The sequence below is a fragment of the Syngnathus floridae genome, chromosome 7, assembly GCF_059516105.1.
Source record: "Syngnathus floridae isolate MCC-2025c chromosome 7, RoL_Sflo_1.0, whole genome shotgun sequence".
Lineage (NCBI taxonomy): Eukaryota > Metazoa > Chordata > Actinopteri > Syngnathiformes > Syngnathidae > Syngnathus > Syngnathus floridae.
In genome coordinates this window covers 8425950-8452131 of record NC_142419.1, presented here as the reverse complement: position 1 = coordinate 8452131, position 26182 = coordinate 8425950, and the positions used below count along the sequence as shown (strand labels likewise).

General features: G+C 42.7%; 1 protein-coding gene across 1 annotated transcript; it reads left to right on the top strand.

The window, feature by feature from the left end:
• The first annotated feature begins 6449 nt into the window (after positions 1-6449).
• Positions 6450-23559, top strand: tiparp (TCDD-inducible poly(ADP-ribose) polymerase). Its single transcript, XM_088381091.1, has 7 exons — positions 6450-6772; positions 7696-8682; positions 17154-17343; positions 17614-17801; positions 19284-19589; positions 20904-21161; positions 21874-23559. Exons 2-7 carry the CDS (start codon positions 7721-7723, stop codon positions 22061-22063), a joined length of 2094 nt encoding a protein of 697 aa, XP_088237217.1. The 5' UTR covers positions 6450-6772; positions 7696-7720; the 3' UTR covers positions 22064-23559.
• The last annotated feature ends 2623 nt before the right edge of the window (positions 23560-26182 follow it).

The window sequence follows — 26182 nt, the reverse complement described above, 5'->3', positions numbered from 1 at the left end:
CACCGAGATGGTCGCACCGTCTGTTTTATGCACATTTGAAGTCAAAGTGTGGTGTGCAATAAAGATCATGTGGTCGCTCAACATGAGATTGGGCAGAGATCAGCACTAAAAGTGACCCTTGCTTTTTCAACTGTAAAAACCCCCATTACGCATGCTTCTCCATGTGACTCCTTCTATAACACGCACACAGACAATACCTGCAGGAATGTACACTAAAGACTTGGTTAATTGTTCTTGCAGGTTCCACACACAGCCTGTTTGCTGTGGAATTGTTGCTTTAAGTAATAGGAGAGCATCCTTTGCAAGTAGACCAACTGGTTTTAACAGAGTTAAGTGTTTTCCAGTTTCTAATAGTTTTTTGGGATATTGGTGAACATTGTATTTATTCAGATTTTGAAACAAAGTTTCCTATTGGAAATAATGAACAGTAAATTACAATATTGATAGTCGAACTGTCAGTAACAGTTATTAATGATACAGGCAGTGTTTTCAGTAATATTTTATGATTCTTAAACATCACGCAGGTGTAAAACAAAAAAAATGTTATTTGTAAAACAATCTTAAAAAACTTAGTCTTAAACTGAATGAAAATGGTGTATGGTACAGTACAGCAATATGAAGGTGAGTACCGTATTTTCTGCACTATAGGGCACACCTAAAAACCTCTAATTTTCTCAAAAGCCGACCTTATAATCAGGTGCGCCTTATATATGGACAAATATTGAGCCACTATAGCAGGCGTGTCCAACGTTCGGCCCGTGGGCCAAATGTATATATCTTATATATGAACAAAGTTTTAAAATGGGCCATTCATTGAAGGTGCGCCTTATAATCCGGTGCTCCTTAGAAAAGGACAAAGTTTTAAAATGGGCCATTCATTGAAGGTGCGCCTTATAATCCGGTGCGCCTTATAGTGCAGAAAATACGGTAGCATAGCAGCTCCACCAGCATTTACCGTAATTTCCGGACTATAAGCCGCGACTTTTTTCCAAAATTTTGAACCCTGCGGCTTATAGTCAGGTGCGGCTTATATAAGATTTTTGTCGTGATTTTTTGTGATGACTTGATCACTTTTATACACTCGTAAAAAGGCTGTGGACCACTGTTGTGCGGTATCTTGAAGAAAAAAACAACAACAAAAATACTATTTTGAAACACTACTATGGCTGCTGTTTATTCTGGCTGTGTTGCTTGTGACTATTATGAGCTTTAGTAAGAATGCACGCTAGGTGACCTGCGTCAAAAGGCTCTAAACCCTTTCTCTTACTCTGCCATGTGACTCAGAGATTACACAACGCAGTGGCGCTGTTTGGACCATCTGCATTGTATTAAAACCCAATCAATCAGCATTTAAATTCAATTCTTCTGACATTTTGCTCACCAAAAACAAGTTGTAATGAATGTGAACTTTTAATGCATTTTATTCAGAAGGTTACTTTGAACCCTGAGGCTTAAATGGCGGCGCGGCGTATTTATGGATTTTTACGGCTTTCTGTGTACTGTCTTTCTTTGTAAAAAACTCATGTGCACGTGCGGCTTATAGTGCGGTGCGGCTTATGTAAGAAAAAAACTAAAATATCCCTGAATTTTAGCTGGTGCGGCTTATAGTCCGGTGCGGCTTATAGTCCGGAAATTACGGTACTTTGTCACACAGGCCAAAACAAAGAATGAGCACAACACATGGGCAGGAATAATTCTTTTACTGCTGAGGTTTCTTAAAATGTCCTCTGAGTTGTCATGTGACAGAATTCATGATAATGTTCTGACTGCTGAACTGTGATGTTTTGTACAGATGCAACCCCCCATTTGATAGGTATGACCAAAGTATGACATTATCTTTTCCTTATTCCTGCAGTCTCACAAGGGAATGTGCATTCTTCTCTGATGATGTTCAGTATCTCTGCATTGGGTTTCACACGGCTGCCCTCCACACATTTCACTGTGGTTCTCTTTGGTTCTGGAGGTTTGCTGGTTGTAATCAGAATGATGCAGAGGGAACAGAGAGTGTGAGCGACCTTATGCGGCCTGTCTGCATCAGCGTGTTTGACAAAAGGATGTCAGTTGCACTAATGACAGCCCCGTCGATGTCAGCACTGTTGTGAACAATACTAGTTTATGTGCTGCAATCAGGCTTGGAGTGGCAATATCCACGAATCTAAGTAGCCGGTAAACGCAAACATTGGTTTCACTTTGACAGCATCTTTCGTGAATTTCATTTGAATCAATTGTGCTATATGTGACCATTTATTCAACTGATTCATATAAGTAAACATGGCTTTCTGATTGACAACCTTTAGAAAAGTATTTGTTCCGCAATACTTTATATCAGTGCTGGAAGTAGCACTAATGCAAAAGATGCACAGAGTGACATCAGCGTACCAGAACATCTTACAGATATGATGAAAGAAATGACATTTCTTGTCTTGCTTTATGGAAAGTTTATTTTTGAAACAAATATGCCCAATGGAAGAATGGAGAAAATCTTGATTGTGTGCTGATTGTGTACAATGAATTTGCTTATCACTGACGTCAAGCCTACGCTACAAAGAACTGAAGCAACTAACGCAAGAGTTGATGTGGAAAGTTTGTCTCAATTAAATGTTTGAAAGGGAATGAAATAAAAAATATTGAATCAAAATGTTATTTTTTTTATAGAAATTTACCAAGGGCTCTATTTTCATAGACAAGAGCATGTGCGCTCCACGTAAAAACTGGTGCCGCATAGTATTTGTCTTGAGGCAAGTCTAGTTTACTGCATTTTGGAATCTGACCGATTGCACGATGCCTTGCTGGGTGTTCCAGTGGATCGAGGGCGTTTTCCATTACACACCTCAGGCACACCTGACAATGAAACCAGCTCCAACCAGGTTGAAGCCAGGTTGTATAACGTGACTTTGGTAGCTTTGATCCAGGCGCTGGTATACAGATTCAATCATAAATATGACAACAACATACATTGAACTTTCCGAATTCTGGTCCAAGTAAATGAATGGATTGCATCATAGTTTTCATTTTTAATGATATATTTTTAAAAGCACACAGAAAGTGTGTGTGTTAATGTGTTGGGGGGGTGCACAGCCGCAAGCCTGTGCTCTGAATTTAACCACTACCTAAATGTTAATCAATCTGGTTTTTGTTGTTGTTGCTGTAACATTGGTTTAATTTTGGTAAATGGTATTTGAGGGTTTTCAACTGCTATGGATTGTGCTTGAGCGTAAAAAAAATCTTGTTTTTTCCATTCACTTAAGAATCTATTTTCCGTTTATTTTGAAACCCGTTGCCGAAGGCGTCAAAATGTTGGTATTTAATCAAAATGCGATGAAGCGTGGTTAATACATTTTCTCTTTCAAATAAAGACCCCTCATTATTTCCCATAGCACAGAACCGTATCTAGCATAAAAGACGTGTCAAGGCTGAGGGGCTGGAACATGCCTACAGTTATATGTGCAGGCATGTGAACAGATAAGATCCAAAGCGCTTAAACATGTCAGCCTACCTCACAGTTAGGAGGGTGCGGATTCGATTCCACCTCCGGCCCTCCCTATGTGGAGTTTGCATGTTCTCCCCGTCCCTGTGTGGGTTTTCTACGGGCACTCCGGTTTCCCTCCCACATCCCAAAAACCGGCATGGTAGGGTGATTGAGCACTCCAGATTTCCCCCTAGGTATGAGTTCGAGTGCGGATGGTTGTTTGTTTCTGTGTGCCCTGCGATTGGCTAGCAACCGGTTCAGGGTGTCCCCCGCCTACTTCTTGATGACGACTGGGATAGGCTCCGGCACGCCTGCGACTTTTGCTATTTGCAAAGCCAAACAATTTGACTATCTTTTCATTCCAGGGTGAACCCACTGTGGCTTTGACGTCTGACCTCATTTTGCTTCACTGCTTGACCTTTGACCCCCTTGTCAGACAGTGATGCAGCTAATAAAAATGTCTGCACATGCTATAAACACACCCAGCAGTCATCTTACTACTCTGTCTCTGCTATGACTACAATATCTCTGTATTAAAGGATCATTGCGAGGCTTTATTTTGTTTTTGTTTGTATTTTATGTGCTCAAAGTGCTACTTGACATCAGCAGGTTAGCCTTTGATAAAGCGTCCTCTCAGACAAGTTATGGCTTGAACAATGGCTCGTCTGTATGCATGTCATCCAAGGAAGACTGCTCCAGATCTATTGGTATGCATTCAGGCAATTACTCTTTTATACATGAACGACTCCCTGTTTATAATGGGCAAGCCTGTACTTTCCCAATGAACGACTTTCATTTCCATTGCTTTGACAGCATCAGTACTTTGCTGTAATATGGCTGCACATCATTTGGCTTTTTTTCCTGACAGCTCAGGCTACAGCTTGTGCAAATAATTTGAAGTCAAAATCACTGTGACACACAAAATTAAGAGTTTGTCCTTATCTTTAAAGTTCATGGACTTAGGTGGGAAGGTGAAAAATATGTGTAAATAGTGATCAAAGTGTTATTTAGAAGGCATTGGCCTTCTATAGTGTACTACAAAACACTCTCGCAAATGTGGGCCATTGATGTAAAATTGCCAAATAGCAACACCCCAAAATTTAATATTTTGCATACAATTGTTTGATGGTGCATTATGTTTATATTTAAAAAACACAACACCCAATTAATCAAACTTGTATTTATTTAACTTCATTCGAAAAGCAACAGAAAGTGCATCACAAAACAAATGTTAAAAGACTCAAAGATTTGCCTCCCATCCAACTGCAGTCTTTGAGCTCTAAAGATCCAACAACTATGAGTTATAATAGGTGCAATTTAAAAGATTGTTCAACTCATAGCATAGCGGCCGAGGCAGACTACAGACCAATGAACATCTAAAACAGCTTATTCACAAGAATTCAGCTACAATTGAGTCTAATCATCATCAAAACTGTGAAAAATGTTCTTGTGTTCACTCAGAGCAGACACCGACACTCCACTTTTGGTGCTTACTGAATGACCGAACGGCATTCTTGAACAACACTGAGTTTCCAATCAGTCAGAGTGAAGCAGTGCGGGCTCCGAGCGTATTTTCGAACGTGCTGTATTTTAGTGCCATGCAGGCTAGATTTTGTGGAGTTCCTCCGGTGCCAGCATATGAGAAAAATAATATCAACTGATAATCAGTACCTTCAATTTACTAATTTTTACCCTCAATTTGATAATCTCTCACCCCACTTTAGTAATCTGTACATTAAAAGCAAACCTTGATATCTGCCATTATGCATCAATGAGCCAGAAGTCGACTAAGCAGAAGGCAAAGCAGACGGGTCAGGAGTATACCGTTCAAGAGATTGCTAGCCGCTAACTACTAAATAGCCTGCCACTTATCAGAGGTAGCATTTGCATTAATTTTCATATTAAAACAAGTTAACTTAGTTTAACACTTCAATACCTGTTCAAAAACACAAGTATAATGCTATAATACAGACTCTGCATGTTAATTGTTTCAGGATGCAACAGTTTGCCTCCAGAACAGATTAATTCTATTTTTATTTCCTGTAAGTGAACACAAAATGGATTGTGAAAGGTTCTACCTTGTTTTTCCTTGAAGGTGAAAAAAATAAATCTGAAGAAAATGTAGAAGAACGTGAAAGGTTCTTTATTTAAAGTAAAATAGTCTACCGTATAAGATGGAATGTTTTCTCTCTTGCTATAATTTGTAAACACACGTCATTCCTGTGGTTGTCTTCTCGGAATGTATAGTCAGAAAGTAATTACTCCAGTATTTATTTAGTGCTCATTAAACACCCTTCAGAGAAATGTGTATTTCTAAACAGCAGCTGTTTGGTGGAACTGGCTTGTCAGCAAACAATAAAACTGTGGCCACAAGGCCATGCAGCGCAGCAGGTTCCTGAAAAAGAAAAATAACTTATGGTTCAACGGAAAGTGAATAGAAGCTGTCTTGCAATATATTGAGTAAACATTGCAGCACCACTTAAAATGAAATACTGCGTCTTTCTATAAGCAGTCCTCCAAATGATAACAAAGTAACAAGTTGATAACAAACAAAGCAACAAAGTAACACAATGATAAGAAATCCCCTAGCTTTTTCCAATTCAACTTTTTGTCTTTTGTCAGTTCTTGATTGAAGGCGTATGACTGCATAAGTGTAAAAAATGTTGATTAAACCTGTTGTATCATGTACAATGTCCTATTTCAGTGTCTAGGTCTGGTGATACCAACTGTATGCTATTTTGCGCGTGCTTATGTGTGCAATTATACACAGTAATGTGTGCAACCACCTTTAAGAGGTTTCAAATTCAGCATCAGTAGTACATGGACCAGACAATTGGCCATTGTTAATGCAGGACCAAGGGAACAAAGGCGCCTGCTGGCTCCCACCCTCGTGCAACTTCTTCCGGCCACCACTAGACGACTCTTCTGTTCGTGGTGCTCAAGTCCGGATCTTAAGTCCCACCTCCTGCAGGTTAGGAGGCGGATCTTGTCCCGGCAGAGAAGATTCAGCACAGTACCGCACAGCGATTCCTCTCACAGCTGAGCTGAGTTCCTCTCCTTGTGCTTTTTGATCTCTCTGATATGCCAAACGGATCAAGGATACAAAGAGACGGACGGACATGCAGTAGATAGAGGCAGAGCATGAGAGCGGCGGGGGCAGTAGAGAGACACGACGAGGTTTACCCGGACTACCGTTTTATCCGCGCACAGATATTGTGGAGCTCTCCGACCGGGCTCTGCCGATGTGCTCGTCGGTTGTAACCTACCAAAGACCACCGAGACCCGAGTGACTTTGTCGCACAGGTAGGGGAGTATTTTTGTTTATTTTTCTAGGGGTGGGGGGTGGACCCAGGACGTCTGTACGTGATGCCGATGTTATTTAGGAATATACTCAAGTCACTACCTACGTAGGCCGTAAGGAAGCCTCGTTTCGAAGGAAGAAACGTTTCTTAGAAGCAGGTAAGCTAACGAGCAAGGTGGGTGAAAGAAGGCAGCGCCGGCTGCTCTGGTGTGGAGTGGTCTTTGTCGCTGTTCCGCCGCAGTGGATATGGTCTCTGTGCGTGTGTGCGTGCGCGCGGTGCGCTACGTGCAAAGTTGCGCGGGGGCAGCGGTGGGTGCACGGCACGTAGCCGACCCGGAGCTGCGTATCGGACTCTCGTGATCAAAAATACCACGTCCCGGGAGAGAGAAGGGGGGGCAGTTCCGTGCCACAGTTGAGATTTTATCTCTCTTGGAGCAATACCGATTTTTCTAAGTCACCCAGAACGTTCCAATAAAAGCGGCTTTATACAATTATCACAAGATAAGGGAAAGAAGAAGAAGAAACGAAGTGAATTCTCTTCCCCCCTCCCACCTCACTTGGATGAAGTCATATATTTTCCGCTTCATGTGCTGCTTGCCAATAGCTCGTTTTTCCCAATTTATTGCTTGTACGACGCAGTTGTTTTGACGTTATTGTCCAAGTGCGATCCACTCGGTTGTTTCATCGTCGGGTCGCAGCCGCAGGTGTTAAATGCAGTTCAAGTTTCGTTTCAGCGCACAGACGGTGCGGTGCGGGCTCTCTTTCCAGGAAAGGAAAGGAAATGCGAGTTTTGAGTTAACAGCGAAGAAACCTATTAATCATTGCTTTATACGCCAGGATGACTTCACATTGGAAAAAGACTTCAAACATAATAGACAAGAGTGACCTTTGATGACTACCTTATTTATCTTCTTTTTCCACCCAGGACAGCCGAGGGTTAGGTGTGCAACATGGATAAAACTTTGCACATTCTCCAGAAATCCGCAGAGGGTGTACCGACTGGGATCTCGCTGGATATGAGCTTAAATGTGGACGAAGGGGAAGACTTTACGGAACAATCGATTGTGGGACTCACGGACAAAATACCTTTGGTGAAACCGTATTTCAAAAAGAAGCAAAGGAAAATCGACACCAAATGCCTACACCGCGCCTTGGAAGAGCCCATCCTGACGTCTCTGCTCAGCAGCGACATGCCGGGGGATGGTGTTTTTGTGCCGCGGAGTCAGGCTGGGCGCACGCCGGGGAACCTTTGCGCGGCTGTCGCGGCCAAACAGAACTGCATCGGCCCAGTGTGTGGCCTCAAAGACTCGCCGGTCGCTGATGCTGCCGCAGCAGGGACTGGCGATGTGGAGATGGCCGATACTACTGCGGAGCTGGAGGAGACGGAGTGGCGGGGGGAGCGACCCAAGGCAGCCCTCAGGGCTGCGGGAAGCACGGGGACAATAACGTCAGCCAGCAGGGATGTCCCTCCCGTAGTCGCACCCCAAGCTTCTCACCAGGAGGGAACCATCAAAAGTAAAGACCGCTCAACTCACCCAAATCCCCCCCCTGTTAAAGACTTCACTGCCCTCCAGGACTCCCACCCTCTACTCCTGCAAGCCCAACTACCTGACAAAGGAGTGCTTTTTCAGGATAAAAGTGAAGAGGCCTCCTTGGACCTGGTGTTTGAACTGCTCACTCAGCTTCAGTATCACACACACCAGTCGGACTCGGTGGACATTTGTGTGGATTTCCTCCAAGGACAGTGCGTTTACGGCAGTGACTGCGCCCACCACCACACCGTCCTGCCCTACCACTGGCAGATCCGCAGGAGCGACACTCAGACGTGGCAAAGCATAGCCGATGAAGCCCAGGAACAGCTGGAGAGACTCTACTGCAACCCGGACAATGACCAAGTCAGACTCAAGTATCAGTAAGTGTCTCACTTTCATTATGATTGCCTCTAACTGCCCTTGGATTACCTGTGCTTGTGTTGTCTCTTGGCACAAGTCTTTGTGTTTTTGTTTTACAATGGCTCTATATTCACTGAAAAGGTTTTGTTGACAACCCACAACTATTAGGAACAGACAATACCCTGTCTGAAAATATTGTTTCATCTCATTTTTATCCCTTTTTTAAGTTCAAAAGCTTTAAATCAAATTTATGTTTCCTTTAGATCTCAACCGTAATTTATGACAATTTAGCTTCTTGTTGTTTGACTCTCATCTTAGTCCCTTTTAGTCCGGGTCGCCACAGTGTTACTGGCATGATATGTTTACTCCGGATGCGTGAGCATGTAAATGAAAATTATAGTTGAAATAAATTATGTTAGGCGCATATACAATTTTCATTCATGTCAAAACTTGGCAGCTCAAGTAATGGAATGTAAATGGTGCTCATTTCAAATCCAAATAGCTTAACGTTTAATCCATATCCCGTTTCTTCTCAAGATAAGGCAGAGTTTCCCTAACTTAGTTGTTCAGTTGTCAGAATGAAATGCAGGTGCACACTCTCATGCCAAAAGGCTCTTTGGATTGTTTTTACAAATTAGTAATGTCTTTTGTCTTCTAATAATTTATGTTGACGTTATGCCACTGAAACATGATATACTGCTGCTTCATAAGTTTGAGTAGATGCATCACAATAGAGGTCCATAACACATTTCGAGTGCCAGATACTGTCATGTTGCAAGTATATCCAAAGGATACTGCATGGTAAATGAATAGGTGCCAATGTCATGACGACAATGCTGCAGTAAGCTGATATGCGGCTTGTTGTTGATAAGCAACATCTCATTCATTGTGTTGGAAACACTGCACGCTTTCCTCTTTGGCCTCACCAGTGCTGACAAACTGGGGGCTGCTATGCACAAGTGCAAGTGGATGTAAATCTAGCTTTTATTTGATATATGCACATGGAAAAAAAATGACTTGAAATCCTTTAATATTATTTTAAGCCTCTAATTATATGCGCGAGGTTGTTTTTTCTATTATTGTGTGTAAAGGTAATCTATCGGCTCCTCACCATATGACTTCCCCTCTCCCTACTGTGATATTTGTGATTCATTTCCTGTAAGTCAGCCCTCTGCTTGGCTGCAGCTCTGTCCTAAGCAGACTTTAGAGCACTCATGGCAGAGCGTGGTGAACTTCTATGACCCCCCTGTGCGGTCACTGACACAGCCGCACTTGGCAGCTTCTATCCCTCCCTCGGTCATAGACATGCACACAATGGAGCACACACGCACACACTCACACGTACACACACACACACACACACACTCGCTCTTTCTCCCTGCTCGGCACGCAGATGCTCACACGAACGAGAAGAGGGAAGCTCAGTGGCTCACACGCATACCGTTTAGCAGACAGAGATAAACCTCTCTTTCACTCTCCGCTCACACGCCCACAAAGTTAACGCGCACACATATACAAGCACTTAGCAAAGCAACGTTACGGTGACATAAAGGAGAATGCCGTTTCCTGCAAAACTGTACTGTATAAATGCATAGTCACACACAATGAAAACATGCACGGTGACCTTGTTCGAAATGGGAAAAGTACCTCTAAGAAGCCGTTTACAAGAGTTTTGTCCGTTTAGTTAATATTCCTTTGTGTGCTGTATGCAGCAGGAACAGTACATCTTAAGTTTCGCTGCACCTCCGCCATCAGAGTACAAGAGGTGCCAGAAATCTCTACATAAGATAGCATAGTTCTTCCCCACTACAACATGAATACTAAAAAAAATGTCAAATTAATTATAATATTGTCAAACTAAATACGTTGTTCTATCGGTATCTGGCTGATCCGCAGTCTAATTCAAGGTATCAAGGTAATGATGCAACAATAAACGAAAATCCACTGGTTTGTTTATTTCTTCACTAAGGTTGAATGCCCATTTGGCGATTCACAAGGCATTTCACTATGTTACCACAGTACTCATTTTGTCCTCTACACTTTAACAACATCACTTAGGACTAGTCTCACAAAGATGGATTTGAAGATTAGGGGAAGATCCTAAGGTTCAACCCTGGGTTTGCAGTATTAGGCAGGATGTGCAGTCGTGTGAAATTAGTTGTTAATATATGAACAGGTTACTGTACTTTCTCCACTATAGTCAATTTTACTCATCAATCACAATCCTTCGAAGATGTTTAGTGTCTTATAGAAATGCCAGATCCTTTGGTCTCCCTACGGCCCGCCGCACACTGAGCGAAGTGCCTAGCAACAATTTGTCGACGTATTACTTGGCGTTTTTGATCGAATGTTACTTAGAATCTGAGACATTGCGACACAGTTCACCAGCAATCAAGCCAGTGGCCCACTGTCGTCCATTGATGAAAACTAGTTGCCGAACTGCACACCCTGCAGTTCAGTCGGATTTGGCCACGTCGGTTGGTGCGCTATGAGTCAAAAGAGTTGTTCAAGAGTGTAGTCAGTGCTTCATCATCTGAACCCCCTGAAACTTTCATCCATTGTGTTCATTTTTAGCTCTGCTTGTATGCACAAAGATTTATGTCAGAGTTGTTGGCTTCAACCAAAGCTTTATGCAAAGTGCTCTTCAAACAGGATATGCACCTGCTGATGTCAAACCAACTTCGGCTATGAGTGTTTTCCGCCCTCATTCTCCCAGACAAGCTCAGCTGGCTCCTGTGACAGAAACTGCACATGACACAAAGATTGGAGCATGCAAGCTCATATAAATGTACGCTTTTATATGGTTCACAGTCATCTTTTCTAAGCCGTACATTTGTTGTCTGGTTTGGGTTTTGTTTATACAGGAAGTAGAAATATCACCTCACTCCATAAAGCAAGTTTGACTCGGTAGCGTGAAAACCTAACGCTCAGTTGAAACACATTCATTCCACATGCACGTGACCGCTCACTAAAGCATGACAAATACCTCTCCCAAGTCCAACAACTTAGCAAGTCCGGCTTGTTTAGGCAGTTATTTTCAAGTAGTACATCAATTTGTGATTTTCAGGGGATGAAGGAAGGGTTGGTCTTAAAATAAAATTCCATTTCCCTCCCACAAGGATCCCAATATTTAGGGATACATTAGATGTTTTTTTCCTACCGATATTGACAACTAACTTCCTGCCTCTCCAAACTTATACCCATTACCAATATCAGCGAAAGAGACACAAGTAGAAACAGATGCACAGCTACACGTGAAAAATTAATTTCCATGTAATAATCGACGGAGACACAGATGTGTGACATATGGCCATGGAAATACTGTCACTCTTCTGTTAAAAAAAACCCCACATATGTCTTTTTTTTGTTATAATTTTTATGTTAATGGAATGTCTGGAACACAGGCACTTAATATAAACATTTAAAAATAAAAAAAGACAAAGTGATTCTAACACATTGATAAATAAAATCATTTGCATCAAATAGTTACTAATGTTCAGTGGGTTTGACAGTGTTTTGCTTCCACTTCTTTCTGTTCAATGCCAGCGTCTTTGTGAGCATATTATTGCTCCTCCGAGGACTTGCATGGCAACTGTCTTCGTTAATGTAGATCAAGTTGTGTTTTACAGTTTGCACCCAATTTTGCCTCATTTGCTTAAAGCTCAAATTAGTCATCAATTATCCACGTAATCATCAAAACTGTGAACTGCCTAATTGATTATTACTCAAGTATTTTGCCCATCCCTGCTTGGAGAGTTCATGTGACCCTCGTTGTCATTGCCCTCGTTGTCATTATAAGCACATATTCATGCGAAAACCAAGCTCATTCACAATGTCCGTTTGTTTGCCCACTGTGACTTCACACCCCAAATGGCCTAAAAATAACCCCAAAAAAGCTCATTTCCGCCACTTTAGTGAACACGACTCAGGCAAGTGTACGCCTACACCATCAGCGAGTCCTCCTAAAACCTGATGGGTCAAAAATGGACCTACTCGGGTCAATTTGACCTGACCCTAACAATCTCGAAAGTTGTTTCAAAGTTATTGTTTGATTTATTTTATCTTAATTTAAAGTCTTTGTGATCAACTTGGGTCAATTTGACCTGACTGTTGGGGTTGTTTAATAACCTAGATCAAAGTTAGATCAAACTGCCCCAAGTAGTGGGTCAGTCAATTTTTGACCCAAATTAGTATTGTTGCTGTTATTATTTTTGACCCAGCTGTTAAGTTGTGTTGTGTACAGTATAAAATTTAATTATGTGGTGTTTATTTTCTCAGTGATCAATAAATTCTTATCGTCAGTGGTCAATAAATTCTTATTGTCCGTTGTAGTGAAACAAGAAATTTGTTGATCTATCATGCGGTTATATATACTTTTGACATTTATGTTAATAAGTGTAGTATATATTATCAGGGCTGACCTTTGACAGGTGGTAAATTGCGTCTTATGATCATGTGCTTATTGTGGCTTTGTGATTTTTAAAAGTCGATCCTGTGACTTCATTAAAGTTCTGGTGCATTCAGCGCTTGGTTCTGTCAAAGCTTTTCGCTGCGCTAGCCGCGTGCCGCATCTCTTTGATGATGTTTTTTTATGAAGGCTCGATTCGACTGGTCTATTCATTAGATCATGCACATACGCACGCCCTGGACGGTCATTGTGGTTACCTCAGTCAAATGATAAGACCAATAGGCAGGTCAAGAGCGGTAGTTGAGTTAATAAGCTTGACCGTCGTTATAGCAACGTTTCTGATTCTTATAAAGTGTCGCAAAGCGAGTGTGAGTGCTACACTGTTCCCATGTGTGAATTATCCACAGTAAAGGTTAATCCCAGCCATATGACAAACACCGTGAAGTCATGAAGTCAGCAGTGAGCGGGAATGTTGACGTCATCACTTCTAGTTGGACAAGTTTTACTGTATTAATCCCGGTAGGCCAGTTGTTGGTTAACAGCACTATACTGCTGAGCATGTGAATATTTATATGCAAGAGAGGGTGTCTGTACTTTCTGTAATTCCAGCCATGATGAGAACACAGCATGTGATGTTAGAGTTAGAAAACAGAATGTCTCAAGGCCATTTCCTGTAGTATGCGTGTGTGTAATAAGGGCATATTTTCAGACTTGAAAGACAGCCTGCTAATTCTCGCATGACCTCGTGACAAAGCGTGTGTGTGTCTGCGTGTGTGTGTTTGCGGGCGAATGAGAGCTGGAGATAGGGCTCTTTTGTTAGCCAGGTGATAAAAGGCTTGGTTGTCATTAACTGACATTAAGAGTCGCAGAGGACTAAGGGCAAAGTGACCTGACACCACACACTGTGCGTGTGTGTGTGTCTGAGTGCATGTGTGCAATTTTTGTATCAAGGCACATTGAATTATGTCATAAATTTCATATAAAATTAGATTGTTTTGTCTTTTGCGTTTATGCTGTTGCGATTGTGCAAACATGAGCTGTGTGTGCGTGTGTGTACATGCACACCGTGAATCAGCAGGGTGAGGTCAGGTGTAGCTCAGCCTCTGTTAGTCTTAATGTCCTTGATGGATGTCCAAAAGACAACAATTATTTATTAATGTTAACTGAAACAAACTGTGATGTCCATGTTTTGATTCTATCCGTCAGTTTGGACTGTTTGAATGTTTGGACTGAAAAGTAATTAAAAATGCGGTTCAGGTATGCTGAGTCAAAACGTCGTAGAAATATTAGACACTTTGACACTTTGAACGAGTGTTCGTCAAAACATCCTCACTATATGAATAAAATTTCACCCTGAAAACAAAGAGGCAGTTCTAACCATCAAAATAAACATGAAAACATAGCATATTGTTGATCATTGTCCAAGCCCTCTCAAAATTTTGTCAACAGCTAGATGGCATTTACACAGCAAACAAACAACACCTTATAAGTAGAAATTCTAAAAATGTGTCAGTTTTTAAAATTGAAAAGCATGACATTAGTCTGTGCGTGTGTGCTTGTGTGTCGTGGGCGTATTGTGTGTATATTTGTGTGAAAGAAGCATTTGTCAGCAGATCTTATCCACTGTTTTATCGGGGCATGTCTGGATGAGACTTGCATGTGTGTACATGAATCTGTCTAAAGAATGCATGCGAGTGAGCGCTTTTTTTTGCTTGTCTGTGACGTTCACACTGGCATGACTGATGCTGGTATGCAGGTTCTTGTGTGGGTCTGTATGTCTGTGTGAGTAGCTGTGAGAAAATTAGAAGGCATATATGTTCATGCAGGGGTGGGAATGAACAGCTTCCAAAATACTGTCAGTTTTCTTAACTTTTTTTTCACACGGGGGAAGGCTTGTTCATTTTCCAGCAACAGTATCGCAGTACAATTAACATTCAGCTGCTTGGGAAGAGAGCAGGTTTGGCCGTTTTTTTGTTGTTGTTCTTCGAAGCCTGCCTCCACACCTTTAGCACACCTCGGTTCAAGTCAGCAGATGTTTTATTTGGTGTAACTCATCAAGCTGCTCTTGCCAGAGTGAGTGCCAAAAAAGTCCCGTTCCAACATTTGATTAGCCTCCGTGTCCCGAGCACCTCGTTTGAGTGCACTTAATTTAACCGGCGGAATTTTATTTTTGGAACATTACAAACCAGTTAGGAGCAAGGGAGGGCAGCTAGAGCTCAGCGGAACGTCGATGAAAATCACTGAGTGTCCTGACTGCTGTCCAAATATTTGTCTGTTAGGGCCACACGGTGGGAGACACAAAGGGAATGTGGGAGGGGGGAAGGCTGCCTGTAAAGTTCACTCTGTATTCTGATGATAACAATTGAAAATATGGTTGTTCAACAGAATATACTGTACGTGTTCAAACAGCAGCTGTGTGTATGTGTTCAGAGGTGGGAACATGCAGCTGCATCCGGAGGGCTTCCATACAAAACAAAAGGAAAGAAGCAGTCAATCAAAAACACAGAAACAATTACGAATGTGCTTTTATCTGAATCCACTCGCCTGTGCTTTTGCATGTTCCCGCATTTCTTGTTTTTCACCCAGCTGCATCCTTCTTCTTCCTCTTTCTCAGTCCACAATTACAGTCACAACTTTCGATGTCATCGTCAAACATTTTGAAATGACTGGAACATGGTTTGAAAATTTGCATGAAGCTCTTACTGATAGTGTAATAATTCCAGTTTTACTTCCTCTTGCAAACATTTATTCACATGATGGGCAAGTAGAAACGCTGAGAATATGCAGTTTTTGCAGTGCATACAGTCGATCGAGAAGTGTGTGGAGGCATGACTCGACACCTTGTTTTGTCATGCTGTTGTGCAGTGGCCGGTAAATGAACCCATTGGACCACAACACTCATACATGCAATGTTAAAAAGAAGTCCTTGCTTCATAATTGATTCGATGATTACATTTTACAACCTACGAAAACCCTAAATTTACCTGCTCGAGAAATTTAAATATGACGAAGTCTGGTGTGAGGTTTACCTGTTTTGCTGATTGTGAGAGTTGGTTGGGCAGATACCGGATTTACCAGGAATGCAGTTTGTGAAGTAGGCCCACTGGACACGATCCAGTGAATTTGCACATGAATGGAGAAGGTGTGTTGTGTGTTGTTTGAAAAAGCTGTTTCATCTGTTTTTAGTGAGAACATGGCTGAGCGCCTTCATCTTCTCACAAGCACCTAGAGTAGACCAGACAGTTTTTGCTTTTAACTTGACAGACTCACATCATTGTCAATCAATGGGACAATCAAATGACATTTAGCGTGATTGTTTTCTTGATGCTTTCGTTTGTATGTGTGGGTTCGCGCATGCGCACGTCATCACTGTCTGTGGCTTAGCGTGCCAGTATGTATATACTGCCCATATTTATGCAAGTGTTATGTCTGACCCAGAAGCGCTATTTGCCAGAGGCCATATGGCAGACTAGTGTAGATAGACTGCCCTCCCCCCCACACACACACACCCAATATGAGGTGATGACCCGCACTTCGTGAGACAGAGTGAGCTTAAGAGAGGTTATGCATAAGCTACAGTATTTTTTTCCAATATCCACGAGGCTAAATGCATTTTTGAGCAACGACTCCATCGAACTGGAAATCACTTTTGTTTGTCGTTCCAAAAGCAATGCTGGATCCAATTAAGCCACATATTATACCGTTATCATACAACACATGTTAGCAATTAGGCTGCATTGCTAAACAAATTACTAAAGAAAACGTTTGACTCAATGCAGAAGTGTTTAACATTGCGAATTTCTTAACCAAAATTAAAGCTAAATAAAGATTATCAATCGCACCGTGTGATTCATTGTGTATAAACGCTTTACATGCTTTGGACATTTTGTGTTTTATTTATGGCACTCATGAGTTTCTATTTGTTCACTCCCAGGTGATGCATAAGTCATATTTGTCCAGACTGACTCACTGTCACCTACTTTGTGAATTGCAACCATTTTACAACAGGGGGCATGCGCCATGAATTCAAATGATTGAGATTTGTCTTCATTAACATCTTTCTTTTTTTGCTGTGTGTTTCAGGGGCTCTGTGTTTTCCCTGGACTTTGGAGCCATGCGGGTTTGTGACCTGAAGTTTGATCGTGTCCGCCGACTATCCACTCCCGCCAATCCTCTCGCCATGCCCGCGATAAACCCAAGCCCCCCCCCTAGCTGTCACACAGTGTGGAAGTACTACTGCAGAGACAACTTTGGCTGGAGGGAATACTCAGAGGTGAGGCACGCTCATGACCACGAGGGCAGACACATTAACTCTGCCTCGATCAATCAGTTAGCCAACGGCTGTGATGGGATCAATACAGGCCGATTCCAATACATGACAATGAAACTTGTTACGCAGCCATTATCAGCCATTTTTTCCCCAAACAAATCAACCTCTTGTGAGGTTGTTATGACTTCCCCCATTTCCTCTATTGACTTGTGCAAAGAAAAACACTCTAACTGATCTTCTTTTCCATGTCCATCTTGTCTTCCTTTCCAATAGCCTGTGGTGAAGCTTATAGAGAAGGCAACTCTGAGGGGTCTCAAGGAGGTGCGATTTATTACGCTCCAGAACCAGTACATCCTAAACATCAGGGAGGGCTTCCAGCAGAATGCCATGTTTGGCTTCAGGCGGCAGATCAAGAAGCGGCCTATGTTCATGTCTTCAGTGATGCTCGCACCCCACCTAGAGTAAGTAAAAGATTGAACTTCTGTTGTGTTTACCATCCAAATAATGCCATGTCACAGACATCAGCGAAAGTCCATATTGAGACTCAAAACTTGCTTGGTGTACGCTGTTAAACAATTTCAATTAGGGGGTTTCATCAGGTCACCAAATTCTCCTGTGCAATGCTGTTTTCCGAATGCAAAGGTGGAACTGGCTTAGTGAGACCGGAACAGAAAAATATCTAAAACAAAATCTTCATTGGAGAAAACAAAACAGGAAACCAAGGATAGAAATAAGCTGATTTGAGAGCTCCCACTTCTCTTTGCAGCCATTTTCTCACGTAGCGGTATGACTCCCACCTCTCGCTGCAGTGATAGTCCAGAAGAATGTGATAGCAAATTCAAAACAAGTGTCATCTCACCTCATTTGCAGAGTTTTTCACGTCCTCGGCAGCCCGCCAGTCATCTGCTCTCATCCCACACTGAGCGAATTAGAACGAGCTGTTCGTTCAGGACCTGGCAGCTATGAAAAGGCAAAATGTAGGAGTGTCAGAGATGGAGGAAAGAAGATGAGATGGTGGGTGCAGAGGACGCGCAGAGGCAGCGAGTGAGAAAGCGAGGCGTACGGCCAAGAAAGTGAAAGATGGAGGGCGCTAAATGGTTTCCAGACCGGTTGAATGGAGTGTGAAACGTGACTGTGAGCTGGAATTTGGACTGAGGGATTTTGTTCCTGAGAGTTTCCAGTGAATGCAGTGTCCCAAGCGTTTAGTGTCCAAAACAAGTTTGTGTTTTTGTGTGTGTGTGTGTGCGTGTGTGTGTGTGTGTGTGCGCGTGTGTGTGTGTGTGTGCGCGCGTGTGTGCGTGCATGTGTGTGTGTGTTAGTCTGTGTAAGGCCTAAAGGTTGAGGTCATTTGTTTGAGTGACACTCTCCCCTCCTTTCCACTCGACCGGCCCCTTATTATTTTTTCATTTCACAATTGCTTCGTGTCAATTCTTCAAAGCCCCGTGGGGATCGAGACGCCGATCGCGGCGCGAGATCGAGACCAGACAGACAGGACGAGGAAAACTGTCAGTGTGATTTAGAGTCAAATTGATCAAAATCTTTTGACAGCACAACCCAGCTCACGTTCTTATGGCCGATGGCTCTGGCTGCATTTTCAGTGGTTGAGCAGGAAGTTGACAGACAAATCGCCAATAGTGACCCACATGACAGACAAAATGTTTTTTTCCTGACGGTGCCGCAATCTGTAATTTGTGTCTCGCTTTCTCGTCTGCTGTTTGGTTTCCTCGGCGCAGCTATACACTGGCGTCGGTGTTGACAGCCAGAGGGATATTGTGGAAGGCCGGGCTTGAATGTTTATTAGAATAACCAGCCATTTGTAAACATAAGCAGCATGATGTCAATGATGCTTTCAATTTGTATATAGATGGTCATAAAATATACCCTAGTCGTTATGATGCATGTAATGTAATTAGATGCAAAACAAACTGTATCTTCTGTTTTAGGACTTTGGGTGGCATCTCTTCATCTCCACTGTCTAGTTCTTCCTCCTCTTCTTTATTCGCCTCAACAATGGATCTCCCGGCGTCGCAGCCACTCTCCCCGACGACCACCAACCCGCCAAGCCTTTTCCCTGAGACGTGGTTGCCCATGGCCGTGAGCCAAGACTTCCTACAGGTGCCGGTGTCCCGCGACGACCGCAGCTACAGGACCGTGTACAGCTTGTTCCACAAAACGGTGGCGGAGACCAAGTTCAGGATCATTAAGATACTCCGGGTACAAAACCCCTTCCTCTGGGAGAAGTACAAAAGGTGAGTTGTGGATTTCACCATCAGTCCTTTTCACTCAGCCGTTCCCATCTAATTTGTTGCGGGATTAAGGATGAATATAAATGTGTTTCACTGCTGAATTCTATCAATCAAGCAAAGCAAAAAAATGTCAAGATAACATTATGGTTTCTCAAATTTAACTTTGAGACAATGAATGGGCATTTTTATTGGGTTGCTGAAGCACTATGTTGTTGATCCTTGTGCTTTTTTTACAGTGAATTTATTTGCAGTGTATATCAGTGAATTGTGAGTTGCGAAAGTTTGGATTGACAGAGGGCTTAAACGGAAAGAAATTTGGGAAATGCTGCAACAATATACAAATCCAACTAAATGCTTTGTCATTGACCTGTGCAGGATGATAATGACGCAGTCTTGCATTTAATCCCATTTTTTGCTGCGACCAGAAAAATAAAATGCACTTGCCCTGTCATCAGCATATTTGTTGCTGAGCTGAACGAGGGTTTCACACTCAACTTGATTCTCATAGAGACGTGATTACATAGCGCAGGCTTTGAAACGCTGCAAAGGGGAAGAGGAAGAAAGGACAAATGGAACTTGTGCCGGTTGGGCTTCGTGAGAGCAAGCTGGAGTTGCGAATAAAGCGGATGGGGTGATGTTTGGGTGACTGTGATGTTCCGTTTCTGAGCGCAGTGGGCAAGCCGCTGTGGTGGTAGGGCGGGTCCTATCAGCGGTGACACAAACACACACTCAGACTGGTACTGCAAGGGTTTCACAATAACTGACGTTGTGTCATTCCGAGAGCGAGGCCCCATTCTGAACATCGCTTGATTACATTGCCTGTCTTGTTTTGACAGAGAAATCCTTCATGACGTGTATGTCTAATTGTATGTGTGTGTATGTGCATTTGGAGTCGGGTAGGCGTGAAGGCTCAATCTGGAATGCACAGTGCGCTATAAAATTTGATGGTAGCAAACTATAGGGTGTGTGTGTGAGTGTGCACGCCCGGCTGTTTGGATGCATGCTGTGGCCATCTGTGTCAGGTCCCAAGCTGCGGGATCACAGCAGGTCATGCCAGGGTCACCGCCGAGCTGGCTTTCCCCTGCGCATGCTCGATTGATCCCCTCGCATCAAACGAGTTGTGTGCGTGTGTTGCTCAAGAAACGGATTAGGCCGAATGTTCTTACTAGTTTTAGAGCAAACACGGTCGTGATGACAACTTTGGGATTCAAACTTTATCACCTGCTTTTGTCTGTCAACATGTTTTTTTGCATGTAACGTTTAACACAAATTATTTTATGTCAATGTGTGACCCAGCTTCTTTGTCCACTCCAACAGGAAGAAGGAGTATATGTCCAGGCGTATGTCCGAGATGGACCGGCTGCTGAGCGAGCGTCACCTCTTCCACGGCACCTCGGCAGACGTGGTGGAGGGCATCTGCAAGCACAACTTTGACCCGCGGGTCTGCGGCAAACACGCCACCATGTTCGGTCAGGGCTCCTACTTCGCCCGGAAGGCCGTTTACTCACACAACTTTTCCAAGCGCTCTGCCAAAGGAGTCCACTGCATGTTCCTGGCCAAAGTGCTCACTGGCAGGTGTGTGTTGGATCATCAAATCCAAATAGTGTTTTTTTTTTTCTTTGGTGTTAGGTCTAGGGGACAATCACCTATAAATTAATTTTAAAATGCAAAATATATTTGTAGTATAACGAAATGCATATCAATGCCGTTGTGCGGAATCCTCACATCTCCAGCACATTTTCCACACTTTAGATTGGTCAGTCATTTAAAGAATTGCAGATGCACATGGAGACTGACCCAAAACGATCAATAAGTAGAAACTATTAAATGGACATAATGTTGACATAGGAGGTTTGCTACCTGTGAAAAGAACCACCACCACAAAGTCAAGTCATTCAAGACAAGTGAACTGTACACTGACATTCTCTCTAATGCTTTGAAGGTGCACGGCGGTAAATATCCTCAAAGTAATCTATTTTATTTATAACCCCAGAGAGCGCCGCCAAGATTTCTGGTTTACGGCTCCTTAGGCCTACACAAACAAATAGTGTAGTTGCATGGACTCAATTCATATACATTCACCGCATAAGATTCATGCTCTGATGCTTGTATTATTCAAGCTTCCTTAAGCACACAAAAGAGCGGCAGCCATGTCGTCATTAAATTTAGACGAGTCTCCTTCTAGATGTTGAATTATTCTGCAACTCTCCAGACAGTGGTTCGTCTGAAAACCACGTAATGCTCTTAATTGTCTACATGCACTCCACATGCCCTCGTCTCTGTGCAGGTTCATCGTAGGAAACCCTTCAATGCGGCGACCGCCGCCCATCAACCCCCGCGACGCCTCCAGTGACTTGTACGACTCCTGCGTGGACAACTGGGTTGACCCTCAGATCTATGTCATCTTCAACGACGACCAGAGCTACCCGTACTTCATCATTCATTATGAGGAGGTACCCAGCACGGTAGCCCTCTAAGCACACTTTCTTTTAGGCTGCTCAGGTGGTTAGCCTCCTTTAACTTCACCTAACGGCTTAAAGCAAAAACACTTTCAAACAAAGCTGTCAAGTGGATTCAACGGGACTGGGCTCTGTCGTCAAGATCCACAGGCAAGTCCAAACCGGACTCAACTGGATACAACTGGACCGTTGAGGGGCAACAGTTTGTCACTCACTCAGTGCGTTGTCACATTGACATACACGAGATAACACCCTTAAGACCGCATTACTAATTACAAGTAAACATTGGCTTTGGATTGAAACCCCTATACCTCCTTTTCCAATTCACTCTACCCAAAACTGGATCACATAAAATTCACAAGAGTGTACATCCAGTACACGGAGAGCAGAACTTACTACTTTATGAATGTGTGCATGTAAACGTACTGAGCATTCAAAGGTGGATGGCAGCTGGCAACAGCCGTGCTTGGCTGAAGTCTTAAACCACGTAAACTTAACTAGATCATTCAAGAAAATCAAATATTATCCCCCTTAATCTTTTGCACCTAATCGTTTGGCTGTAAATGAACACAGTTCCATCGCAAGTCACATCGTAGTAGACGGTTGGCATTTTTGAGTTGAGTATTTCAAGGAAGCACCAAGCAACTAAAGCTTCCAATAACTCGGACCACACCGTTCGTTAAAACAAAACAAATTTAAAAAAAAAACAAAAAAAAAACCTTGTGTGTTATCCCTGCAGCTGGCCTCTACGTTTTTTCAAGTTTGAAGTCGACGTGTTGCGTGTTTCTATTTAGTGGACATAAATCTCGGGGCCTCTTCAACCCGGTCAGTGGATGAGTGTTTTGAGAAAGACTTTTTCCAAATGGACATCGACGTACTGTAAACCTCCAGGCGGAGGACTCATACGAAGTTGCAACTGTTCCTGGTTGGCGTTGTTGCCTTGGCGCCCACCGCTTTAGTTTCCAAAAGGGGAAATTGAAGTGTATGGTTTTCATGCTGAGGCCGCAGCAATGAAACATCTCTCTCTCTCTCTCTCTCTCTCTCTCTCTCTCTCTCTCTCTCTCTCTCTCTCTCTCTCTCTCTCTCTCTCTCTCTCTCTCTCTCTCTCTCTCTCTCTCTCTCTCTCTCTCTCTCTCTCTCTCTCTCTCTCTCTCTCTCTCTCTCTTTCTCTTTCTCTTTCGCTCTCTCTCTCTAGCTCGCCTTTCTCTCTTTCTCGCTCTCTCTCGCACGCTTTAGCTCTCTCTTTCTCTCTGTCTCTCCCACTCCCACTCTCTCTCTCTCTCTCTCGCACTCTCTGGCACTCGCTCTCTTCTCTCTCTGTCTCTCTCTCACTCTTTCCCACTTTCTCTCACACACACACTATCTTGTGTTCAGAGACTGTAGACAAGTTTGATTGAGACAAACTGTACAAACGTTCTTTGTTTATATTTGAACTTGTGTGCCTTTTGTTCATAAAAAATGTTTATTTATGTTAGTTTAATGTAACATTGATTGAATAAAAAATGTAAAAGCAATTATGCTGTAATGTGCTTTATTTTAATGTGACATGTTGGTGATGAAAATTTCGTTAATGTTTTGTTAGATATTCTACTGAACACACAATGTTTTGGCAGATTCATACAGGCCACCTTAATTCAAGCCTAACAGTAAACCCCCAAACCTTTTTTTCTTTTAAGAAATTGAAGTAAACAACTAGAATTTGATTTCTCAAATCTCAGAACTATTTTTTCAGGTTTTCTTTTTTAACATATATTTGATAGTACAAAAGGGGATTGCAGCTGTCGCTAAACTTTATGTTTCCAACAGAACATGAACTTGATTGAATTAAGAATGCCTCAAAGAAATCACCACTCAATAACATATTGCGTGCCTTTGCACATTGACAAACAAACCAAGCAAGTATTTGGATATTTTTGGAGGCAAACACACGAACTTCCCATCCTGCTCCTCTTCACGGTCCTATATTATTTATGATAAGCTATGCAGCTGTCATGTTAACTATTTAAAATCCTTTAAAATATCCTCACTGTGACACTACTCTCAGAGCTTGTTGAGAGAATTCATGGTGTGATTATTGGGTGCTTTCTGTCTGTAGAGAACCCTTCTCACACACCCTTTTAGGCTACCCACCCAAAGCCGTACCCAGTGGGGTATGACGTGAGTGCCGTGTCTAATGCGGTCGGGGCGGGGGGGGGTCGTCACCGTCTGTCCCAGCACAACAGTACAGCTTGTTGACGTGGTGGACTTTTGCGGACTTGCAGAAAGACTAAATCAATCAAAAGAATATAGAATGTAGAAAATGGAATATAGAATGATTTTGTACAGACCCTGGGGTAGCATTCCCAATGTTTTGGTTACTTAATGGAATTAGAATTAGTACTTTATCTAAAAAAAATTATTTTGTAATTCAATATTTAATGGAATATTTTGACAATTTCAATTAGCTACTATATACGTATATGTAAATATAAAAATGGAGTGAGGCAATGAAGTGGTGGGGGTTTAAGGCGCAGTTATTTTGCTCTCTTCGTGCTTCCTCGCTGGGCTGCGTGCCTGTCTGCTCCTCTCGTGTGCATGCAAGCTTGCGCAGGTTGCCCTCTGTTTGCCCCCATCTCCTTCTCTCCTTTGCTCTCTCATCCCCTAGTCCCTCTTGCCTCACCCCTCCCTCTGTTAATCTCTTATCCTGCCCTTCCTTCTCTTCACCCTTCGAACTCCCTACCCGACCTGCCCCCTCTCATCGGCTCTTAACGGCTTAAAACTCCTTTTTGCCCTCTCATATTAACAATTCTACCCCCTTCCCTCACCTCTCTCTCTCTCTCTCTCCCTCTCTCTCTCTCTCTCTCTCTCTCTCTCTCTCTCTCTCTCTCTCTCTCTCTCTCTCTCTCTCTCTCTCTCTCTCTCGCTTGCTGTCTTAGTAGCTGCCTCTCATGAGTCATACAGCGGGCACTGGCTGGGTTTGTTTGCCTGAATGCCCTCCAGGAATTGCTGCTGGCGCACAGAAAGCACTTCTTTGTAAACCTGCTGGTTGAGGTTAGCAGAGCAAAGCAGGAGATGATGTGCAAGAAGGGAAGGAGGGATACGTGCACTGAGAAGTGTGTATGTGTGTGTTCCACGTTATCTTCCATGTTCAGTTGCTGCCGACCAGATGTTTCAATACTTTTACCCAAAGTGTGATTCTGACATCTGCCATTGTGCCTTACTCATCCTAAATGAAAGACTGCTAATCCAAATAATTTCAGGTGGATTTAGAATGGATTTCGATCTCATTCTGCAACTCTGCTTATCACACTCTCCAATCTAAATGATTCCATGTTCTTTTTCGTGGAAATGAGAACGACAAACACTTTTCGTGATTACAGACTACAGAAAAGGCTCCCGGTGACCAAATCAGAATAACAACGTACATTGTTTCTAGTTTTGCCACGATTTTCACAGATTGTACAATTTGACCCTCTGTCTGCTGCACACATGAGATCAAATGCACTGTTTTTTAAGGTTTTAACATGTTTCCTGAAAACATTGATTTTATACTAACGCAATAGAAATAACCTTTCGTGATGTATCACAATCAAGTGTTCATGTATTCGACTCTGTTTTGTCCTTCTTTGTGGAGTCTGCATGTTCACCCCATGCTGTGTGGGTTTTTATCCAGAAACATGCCTGTTAGGATAATTGTACTTTGATATGTAGAAAAAGTACATTGTCCATTTGTGTGAGTGTAGTTGGTTGTTTGTCTATGCCCTTTTAGACACGTGGACTATATGCAACAGTACTTATGTATTTAGTTTCCTTGTACCGTAATTGTCGGACTAAAAGTTGCTCGGAATATAGGTCGCATTAGCCATAAAATGCACAATAACGTGAAAAAAAAAACATATATAAGTCGCTCCGGAGTACAAGTCGCATTTTGGGGGAAATATATTCGACAGAATCCAACACCAAAAACAGACATGAACGAGCAACAAGAGGCTAAACGATAGGTATGCTAATGTGACATAAACACAAATGAAGAGCTGAGAACGGGCCTGATGTAACATTCAGAGTTATTCAAATAACTATTACATAAATAAGACGTTTATAAAACCATCTGTCACTCCAATTCATTAAATCCATCGATCGTCCTTTATGAAACGATGC

Bases quoted from the DNA above. Each gene is read 5' to 3' on its own strand.
- tiparp (XM_088381091.1), top strand. From the start codon at position 7,721: ATGGATAAAACTTTGCACATTCTCCAGAAATCCGCAGAGGGTGTACCG. The intron at 17,344-17,613 runs GTGAGGCACGCT...CCTTTCCAATAG, and splicing joins GCTGGAGGGAATACTCAGAG to CCTGTGGTGAAGCTTATAGA. The intron at 21,162-21,873 runs GTGTGTGTTGGA...GTCTCTGTGCAG, and splicing joins GCCAAAGTGCTCACTGGCAG to GTTCATCGTAGGAAACCCTT.